This window comes from Teleopsis dalmanni, chromosome X, assembly GCF_002237135.1.
Source record: "Teleopsis dalmanni isolate 2A chromosome X, ASM223713v2, whole genome shotgun sequence".
In the NCBI taxonomy this organism is placed as follows: Eukaryota; Metazoa; Arthropoda; class Insecta; order Diptera; family Diopsidae; genus Teleopsis; species Teleopsis dalmanni.
This window is the reverse complement of record NC_051848.1, coordinates 57,519,833-57,529,866: the sequence shown is the minus strand read 5'-3', so window position 1 is coordinate 57,529,866 and position 10,034 is coordinate 57,519,833. Positions and strand designations below refer to the sequence as shown.

At 31.3% G+C, this 10,034-nt stretch overlaps 2 protein-coding genes across 2 annotated transcripts; one reads left to right on the top strand and one right to left on the bottom strand.

Moving 5' to 3' along the window:
• The first annotated feature begins 379 nt into the window (after nt 1–379).
• Nucleotides 380–1,103, top strand: LOC119690208. Its single transcript, XM_038105220.1, has 2 exons — nt 380–485; nt 542–1,103. The coding sequence occupies exons 1-2, from the start codon at nt 483–485 to the stop codon at nt 1,037–1,039; spliced, it is 501 nt and encodes a 166-aa protein (XP_037961148.1). The 5' UTR covers nt 380–482; the 3' UTR covers nt 1,040–1,103.
• A 1,697-nt stretch (nt 1,104–2,800) lies between these two features.
• LOC119689818 (ferritin subunit-like) lies at nt 2,801–3,658 on the bottom strand. The gene has a single exon (XM_038104725.1). It carries the CDS (start codon nt 3,610–3,612, stop codon nt 2,923–2,925), a length of 690 nt encoding a protein of 229 aa, XP_037960653.1. The 5' UTR covers nt 3,613–3,658; the 3' UTR covers nt 2,801–2,922.
• Nucleotides 3,659–10,034: the final 6,376 nt, after the last annotated feature.

Sequence of the window (10,034 nt, the reverse complement as noted above, 5' to 3'; positions counted from 1 at the left end):
TCGGTTGACTATTGAGCACTGACTCCGTGCTTCACAAGTTCAACCCTTTCTACTTGCAGTTTCAAAAAACTTTTTACGAATAATTAAATAAAAGAAATAAATATAAGATCACTGATGATGGGTATTTGGCAATACTCGAAACAGCTGTATGGTCAGCCAGAAATTCAAATGATTAAAAATAAATAAATGTTTTGTTGTTGCAATTAACTACTGTTCGAAACCTCTTTATATGCATATGTATATAACGACAAATAGAAACATATTTCTATTTTTTCACTTTATTTTTATCAAATATTATCAAGTATACCAAGGACATGTAAATTCATAAATTCTATATTAAATTATTACATTTCATAAAATAAAAATCACAAAAATTTTTTTCAATATTAAATTTCATTCAAACATCCCACATTGAATGAATTTTCATTCAATATTTTGTTAAATTTACGGTGTGTCATTAATCACTAAGGAACTTTTTCATCATGGTATATTATTCATTATTACTATTCTCACCACATTATATATTTATAAAATCTTGTAGGCTATCTATAGTCCAGTATGGTTTGGCAAAACACCAGAGACCAATGACACAATTACTAAAACTATGGTAAAGGTAGCTTTAATTGAATTGGGTGAGGACGAAGCTAAAATGAGTATAAACGATGTGACTTCACATATAACAACAAATAATCCACAAGTAGGCATAGACCATGAGTCTCAAACTATGATCGAACGTTACATAGATTGGTTATGGAGTAATAGTTACATTATTTATCTGTCAGCAAGTCAGTTCACATTAAATCCCGATAAGCCACTATGTATATGCCTAAAGTGCCCAGAGTGCCCAGACCCACCGGAGTGCTCAGAGTTTTCGAAGTGCCCAAAGCCCCCGGAGTGTTCAGAGTGCCCGGAGTGTTCAGAGTGCCCGGAGTGTCCAGAGCCCCCAGAGTGCCCAAAGTGCCCAAAGCCGCCAAAGTGCCCAAAGTCCCCAAAGTGCCCAGATTCTTCAAAGTGCCCAAATTCTTCAAAGTGCCCATAGTTATTTTATATATCTGACAGTAATTAAGGATGGATGATTAATGACACACCAATAAAATTTTAACAAAAAAAACATTTAGCAATTTTTTTTTTCTATTATACAATTTTTGAATAACTATTTTTAGTTATGATTGTATCTTGTAGTATATTAAATGTTTGTTTACTAATTCAACTTTAGTAAACTCTAACTTCAACAAATTGCTGATGCACAGAGCTGTACAGTATTGATGACTTTTGTAATTAGATTACACTCAATTACTAATTACAGGGTAATTTATTTGGGAATTGAGTTGCTAGATTGCAAGTGTAAGTATAATTGAAAAGCACAATTACTAATTACAGAGTAATTGTAATTGATATTTGAATTGTTAGATTATATGTGCATTACATTTGAAAAACCGAATTACTAATTGTAGGCAATTTGCAAAAATAATGGAATAGAATTTATTCTTATTCTACAGAATTTATAGAGTATTTGTCAAAACCCCATGGGTCCATATCTCCTAGGAAAAATATTTCAAAATTTTTCCCTGGATGTATGGATCTTCTTATTTTATGAAAGGAGCTCATAAAAAAAATTTTAACCGAATTGGAAATGTCATTTTTTGTCAAAATCCATCCGATGTGTAAGAAAATGTCCATATATGTAACTATCTTATATATGTCTCACACCTTTGTATTTCAAATAATTATGCAATAATTGAATTTAAATTTAAATAATTAGATTAATCTCTAAAATCCAAAATGTCTTGTGTCATATATCCAAACTACAAATATTTTTAATAACATAAAAGAATATTGTTTTGTGTTATATATAATAATATTATATATACATATGTATATATCATATGTATATATTCGTATACATCACAATTTAACATATCATATCATTTTATAAATATAAAAAAACTAGTATTCGCCAAATAGAAATGGCACAAAGCCAGTCTGACATCCTCAGTTACCTCAAGATGAATCCGATCAAAAAATTCGTAAAGGATAGAGCCCTGAAATTATTTGCGAAATCTGTCAGACTTACCAACACAGCGTTATCAAATCTCAGAAAGGTTACAGGCTCATCGGGGAGGTATGCAGATCTGAGGTCAATTATTGCTTAGTCTGATGAAATGATAAACAATAATCTAGTCAAGGCGCAAAGAGGGGTTTTGAAGAAACTTCGCAGTTAATAGAGAGTAAAAGTGCTCAGGTGCACTGACTCAACTCTAGCCTCAACATAATAAAAAATACATTTGATTCTCTATCTATTTATATAATATATTTATTGTTATATGCAAACTGCATCGATGTTATTTATATGTATGCATTGTATTTTACTAAATTGCTAAAACCTAATAGTAAGTAATATTAAATAGATTGATTTTAGAAAAACGTTCTTAAAAGCGTACTTTAAATTCCACAAAATCTGTTATAAACATCCTCTAATATAATGCATTACCACACTTGACCAAGTTAAGATTTAGATTCGGCATATAATTTCTATGCACTTTCATTTGCTTCACAGTTTCAATAAATGAGCTGATTTATTGCAAATGAGCTCATTTATATGAAAGCTCTTTGTATGTTAAATCATCCTCATTAGTGATTATAATGAGCAAACCCGCCTAAATGAGACAGTGTGAATGTACTCTTAGCCATAGCCCCATATTTTAAGTTTAAAATAGACTGATACAAATAATTTTGTACCGATTTTTTATATTATTATGACAACTAATATACATATATTTTAAAGGCAAAAATCACGTAATTTATCAGCATTTCTCTTTACTTTGTGAAATTTTATTTATTTTATTATTACAAACTTTAATAAATAAATAAATAACAATGTGAACTATTTGAATTTATGTTGTTTAAGTAATTTTTTTGCAATTACATTAAACTTTTGTCATACATGAATTCACCCAAGCCATTATCCAAACTAGTTTCCAATTTGGTTAGTGTGCTGAGCATGGCTGCTAATTCACGTTGGCTACGTAACTGCTCCTCCATATACACCTCAGTTAGGAAATCAACCATGTGATAGAAATTATATAGTTCATTCTCAACAAGCACAGCATATTCACTTTCACATGCTTTAATTAGATTGCGAATTGCTTTTGCAACCTTAGTTTCCAAGGCCAGGGCAGCACGCACAGCATCAGCAACATTCTTCCATTTGCGAACTGAAATATTGGGAGTGTGAACCAAATTGGTGACATTGTTAAGTTGACCACGCATAGAAAGGTATTCAATTAGTTTGATACCATGCTCCCGTTCATCTCTGGCCGATTTGAAGAAAAAGTCTGCAACACCAGGTCGGTTAACGGTATCCCCAGAGAAATGATTTGCCATATCCAGATAGGTATAACAGGCATCAAATTCCATGTGAATTTGATCGATGGTCAAACCATAGCATATTGAATTGCTTTGAAGATCAATCCAATCATCAAATATTTCACATATGGGGTTATCGCTTTCGTCATCTTGACTATTGAAACAATTTATTTCAAGACCAAAACCATCTTTAGATACATATAAGCCAACAAATAGCAAGATAGTTGCAAAATTTAGAATATGCATTTTCTTAAAATTGTTCTAAAAATTTCTTTGCAATATATTTATTCTATTAGACAGCTACACACTGTATAATGTTTAAAAATTTTTATATTTTTTATATGTTCATATATTTAAATTCTATGTGTACTATGATTTATTACTTTAGTCTTGAATAAAATAAAAAATATAAGAAAATATTTCTGACGTACACATTAGTCAGCGCAACGCCATCTACCGTGATGTAAAAACCAAAGTACAAACAGCAACTAACTTAATTAGTATATTCATTAGTATATAGCGTCCATTAGTATATAGCGCGTCTCCTCAGAAGCAAGAGAAAAAAACAATAACTACTTGTAAAAAAATAAATGCTTGCAAAATAATAAACATTTTCAAGTGGTTGTACAGAAGAACCACATATTACACATCAATACTTATTAAAATATGTTAATGCTTGTACAGCCCAAATGACAAAAATGCGATTAGAAATACAGTAATCCGCTCTATAACGCGGTAGATTGGTTCCGCATTATACGAAATCACGTTATAGGGATTATCCCGTATACCCCGCACACACACGTGCAAAGGTACGCGAAGCAAATTATGAACTGTACAAATCCCCGCGTATATGGGAGAATCCCAGCGTAATACGGGGGATTGAAATCGCGTAATATAAAAACGCGTTATAAGAGTATCGCGTTATAGGGGGCATTATTTTGTAGGATATTTTTTGTGATCCTTTTTTATATGGACACCATAGTCATACATTTTTTAATCAGTCCAAATTTTATATACATAATAACAACTGGTTTGATTATGAATAAGATTAAGATAAATAATAATCTTAATTTATGATTATAAAAAAAAAAAAAATGCAGATCGATTTTGTATATAATTTGCAATTTATAATCAGACTAAATACTATTCAATTGCTATCAGTGACTTTCATTTTGAATTAATATAATTTTGATATTACATATAATATAATTTTGATGTAATGCTAAAATCAAGCATATAACTTAAAGAATCATTACCTCAATACAATCATTGTCTATATAAGTTAATGTTGCTAACACTTAATGTCATAAATACTTAGTATTAATTTAGCTAATACTATGTTTAGACAGTTAAATTTGCTTAATTTCGTAGAAATGGAAATTAAGCTAATTTGGAAAGTGTTCAAACTGCCCCAAATTAAGTAAATCATATGTTTTTTATCGAACAAATGGAATGTTAAAAATTACATGCTCCAAACACCATTTGTATCTGGCAAATTTTAAAAGTTGATTATTATAACTTTAAAGGATGGCATTCAGTAGTTTTATTAGCTTTAGTGAATTTGAGGTATGTGAGTCTTTATTTTTCACTCTATTTTAAATTAATAACAGTTACAGTTTTTTTTCTATATTTGAATTTAAAAATTTACATTACTTTTAAAATAGTTTCCCGGTTTTATTAAAGTCAACTGTTATTGACATTTATTTTGAAAAAATATCTCTTTTTCGTTATCTCAACTTTATCTTTTGCTTGAAATTTATCTTATGTATAGTTGCCTTTGAATTGTTCCTTAATTTCAACCTTCATTTCAACGAAATTAAGACCTTTTCCTTAATTTCGTTCTAACCTTAAAACTGAATTTTGTATTGAAAAAGCAACTTAATTTCGCTGAAACCAAGATGAAATTAAGATTTTAACGAAATTAAGGTGTATCTGACCATAGTATAAGGTTGCATCCTTCGACAAATTGTTTTAAAATATGCAAAATAGCATATAGAGGCTATCATAATCATTGCCCTTACCTGTTGCGCTGCAACGTGCATTATCGACGACTATATTTATCCGATCTTTTTCCAACACTTTTACAAGGTTGAGAAGAAAAACGTTGAGAGACGTTTTAGATATGTATATGTGAGTCACACATTTCTATTTTAAGTATATATTTTAAGTGCATTTTAGATATGTCACTGGGCATAGTCCATACGCGATTTTCTTTTTTTCAGATCGTAATAATTATTATTATGATTCATATTAATTAATATTAAATAAATGGATAAACAAAAAACAAATATTTCTAGTGGGAAGCTACATGAGAACTTATTGAAGCTGCACTTTTTACTACTTATTTAGACTATAAGAATTTACATAAGATTTTTTTTACTAATCAAGTTACTAATCGAGGTTGAAATAAACAGTTCAGAGTATTCCAAAAAACCAAATTACGAGCATAACTAATTAATTAAAATACAACCATTGCGTTCTTGCGTCAAATGCATTTTTGGTCCAATTTGTCTACGTACAATACTCTGCGATTTACTTTCGAAACCACAAAATAGATGACCTTATATCATATTCACTTCTTGAACATAATATCAGGGATTCATTTTTTTAGTTGTCCTGCCATTTTTTTCGATCTGTTGCTTTTTCTTTTAGTCGTTTTATTTAAGACCCGCAATTAAAAAATGCTTGGATAAACCATTAGCTGAGCTAAATTTGTATCAATACATTGTCTTGAAATACTTTAATATCTGTGATATTCAAATTAATTACTTCAATCTTAGCATTAAAAAATCGATAATCCATTTTTATCTTAGAACTTGAAGCCAAACATATCACGGAATTAACGAAGCCAAAGCAAAACTTGGCAGTCGTCAGAAAACTGCATTTTTTTTAATTATAACTTTATAACTAAGTGAGTACATATGGTACATACATATGTGTTAAGGTACATATAAAAATGTTATGCTGCACTTTTATGCAGTTTTAAATCAAAGTGTGATGCAACGTGAGCCAAGATGATCTCCAATTAAGCTCTAAATACACGTAAAAAAGTTGTCCACTTTAATAACAAACAAAAAAAAAAAATAAATAAATTAATAAATAAAGAAGAGCAAATGTATATACACATGTGTTTAGAAATGCTAAAGGATATAAGGACAAGATGCACTCTAAGTTTATGTCAAAAAATATGTACTACCAATTGCAAATGTGAGATGCACTGCAGCGCACAGATTTCAGGTCTAGAAATCATAGTTTTTATATTTATCTTCTTACGCTTGGACTACAAACTAAGTCGTAACTTCATCATTTGCGCCCTCGTCCTATGGAATGTATGGGTGGCGATGTGTGGGCGTCTAAATATTGTAGCATTTGAATGCTTGTAGTGAGCAGTGGTAGTGGTAGTGGCTTTATAATATGATTAATGTGTTAATTAGATTTTCTCTTCCTTTGACATTTTAATTATGCTGCAAGCAAGTATTTCTGTGCATTCTTGCTTTATGTATATCTGCTAACTGAATGAGTTAGCTTCACCGGGAAATGGATTGTGTAAGAAGAATTCACTAAAAAATAAATAAAGCTAACTATCTTAATAACAAAATTACCTTTTCTGAGGAAATAAAATTGAAGGCAGCTAATTGAACCGAATGCCGAATACAAAGGTAATTTTTTATTATTTTCTAACGGTTAGAGTTTCCAGTTGCAAAAATCATTTAACTTTACGGTATAATCGCACATAACTTTAATCTACCAAATCCGATCTTCCTTTTATATAGCCATATCTTATTTGACGTGATTTTCCAGAAGATCTATAAATACTCAAGTACGACAACTATTAATTCCTTTTATGAAAATCGTTTTTCAAGCAAAAATTTTTTAAAAAGAATAATAACCAAAGGCCAGAGGGCGCTATTACGCTAGCTTTATTATAGCAATTAACTCTTTTTTTTTATAAAAGTCTTTTTTCAGGCTAAATGGTCAAATTTTGGTAAAAAATAAAAACCAAGTAAAGGAATAACAATTTATTTTACAATAATATTTATTTAATCGGTAGTTTGACTTTACTCTAAAGTTATCATCACAAAAACTGATGATGGCTTTATTAATTTTATAAAAATAGTTTTCTATAAATGAATATCTTGAGTTAAAAGAAATACACAATTATTGATTGAAGTGTTACCTCTTCAAGCGACCATATCTTTTTTGTTGAAATTATTTTTTATTATATCAAATTACAAAAATTTATGAAAATAATCAATATTTCAGAACCCATTCATTCTAGCTCAATGCGGTCATATTTTACCTTGACTATGACCTTCAAACGGTAAAAAAAATGAATTGCATGCTTCACGAATGTGAACTTCCGATACTTTACCCGATTTCTAAACAATGGGTTTCTTTAAAACATCCATATTAGCATATTTCTTAGTCCTCACCTTTTGCTCTCCACCTCTCCAAAATGGCCCACATGGAATAGCCCATCGGATTTGCATCTAACGAATTCGAAGGCCATTCGTCCGTTGTGTGGACAAAATGAAGTAACGAACGTGAGTTTTTACCATTCTTTGTTCACACGAGATGGTATTTTATAAGAACGAGACCGATGCCAAGTCTTGTTGGAATGTGCCCACGGTTCTAAAGCAACTTCCAAAATACTTCCCAATTTCCCGATAATAAGTCACATTGACTTTAACACCAGGCATTAGGCTCGATGGAAACGATTGAAGAGCGTTCATCGGCAGTCACAACTACCCATATCATTTCTTGAGATGGAAAATTACTTTGGGTGGCCATTCGTGATCTTAAATGGCAGTGAAAGGCAGTGAGTTTAGGTAAGTAAACACGATCATTTTAAGAGTTTATGAACTGTTCAATAGGCAAATTTTTCTCATCAGAAAGGAGGTAGAGCACTGACACAAAAGATGAAGCAGGGTCTTCTTTCACCCTCAGACTCACGAAAGCGACAAAAGTCATTATAGGGTAAACCAAGTCTCATAACATTCCCTCTTATTTCGAAGTGGCCCGAAAGCACAGATACCGTGTTGCTGAGTAGGTTTCGCCTTAGTTGAAGTAGCTGACTAGTGCGTTTTTGTCCAAATCAGACCAAGTCAACCTAAATATCCTATATGTCAGTAGGTAAAATCACACATCCTTGTTATGCTATTATATAAAAAATTATGATTGCATTAATTGGAATAAGGAAAAAATTGCACATTTATTCAGTTTTTTGTGATATTTTTTGTGAGTGCAAGTTACTTTGTATTCGATAATTAAAACAATTAATAGATATCTATCAAAATTCAGTTCCAGTAGGTTGCAGCCACAGTTGAAGAATATATTTCCATAATTTGCACACACAAAGCATGAATCATTATAATTACTCGCTGCCATAAAACATGATTCTGTGAGGAATTTCCAACAATCAACGAATTTAATGAAGTTTTTTGTCAGAGTTTTGGAATTTCCGCTCATATGAAATTGCTGCTTCTATAACTCCTGTTTGCAATTCAAATGCTGTTAATACGCAGAAGATTGTAATTATGCTGCAGGAGCGCTGGAATACCATATACTTGAATCGGTTCACTTGTGCACTCCTAGAGTCTATATGTGCTACTGCGATGTGCAGCTTCGTGTGAAGGTACTTTGAGCCTTTGGTTGCCTTTGTGAAGTTAAATCTATTCGCCTGTCATAAACACTTAAGAGTCATTCATTTTAGCTTAAAAATACTTTGTTACTTTTGTACTCGTAATCACAAAACAAGAGATTTTTTCGCTATTTCAGTTGTAAGAGGAACTCTAATTACAAAAAGGAACATATTTGCTTATTTCTATTTTTTGAGTTTTAACTTTAATTTGAGAATTGCAGTGCAAGCTAATGCTATTGAATAATGAAAAAATACAATTTTTACATCTTTTAAAAATTTTTAACAGATACTACAAGTAGTAGATATAGTAGATATGCCATAAAGTCAACCTTACTAAAAATATACTTCTTTTACCAGGTCTTAAATTGCCTCCGCCTTCAAACAGATGAAGTGTTTAGAAGTAAATTTTGATTTAATTTTTTAGACCTGTAAGTTCTTTTGTGCACCCTTTCGCCCAACTAGTCCAATTCCAAACTTTTGAAGAATTTTGTCACAATTGTAGACCGTATTTTAGCTAGGTGTTCAGGGCTCAAAATTCCACTGCCGAGGTAGTTAAGTCTGCGTCTTGCCAGCGCTGGGCAGACACTTAGAACGTGTGCCACTGTTTCCGTTTACTCTTGAGAGAGAGAGTCGGCAGGAATCGTTATCTACTAGACCAATATTTTTCAGATGGTATCACGTGTAAAGTTTGGTATCTGTTCTGCTTAAGTTCGGAACAGTTTCAGCCTTTATATGTTCAGGAATAATAAGCCACTTTGACTGTCGCATGCTTTTTTGAGTCCTCGCTTACTAGCCTGATTTTGAAGAGGTGATTAACACTGCAAAAGGTTTTCAGGCATATGAAAGGTGTTTTTGCTTCCTCTTTAGCCAAAATATCTGCCATCTTATTGCGGAACACAGTCATGTTATGCTACACAGTTAGTGTACCATAACTATGATCCCTCTTCAAAATCTACTTTGTTGTTTCTCCGTGAAGTTTGATCCTTTATGTCCATTTTGAAGTGTCAGAAGAAACAAAACTTCTTAT

Bases quoted from the DNA above. Each gene is read 5' to 3' on its own strand.
- LOC119689818 (XM_038104725.1), bottom strand. From the start codon at position 3,612: ATGCATATTCTAAATTTTGCAACTATCTTGCTATTTGTTGGCTTATAT.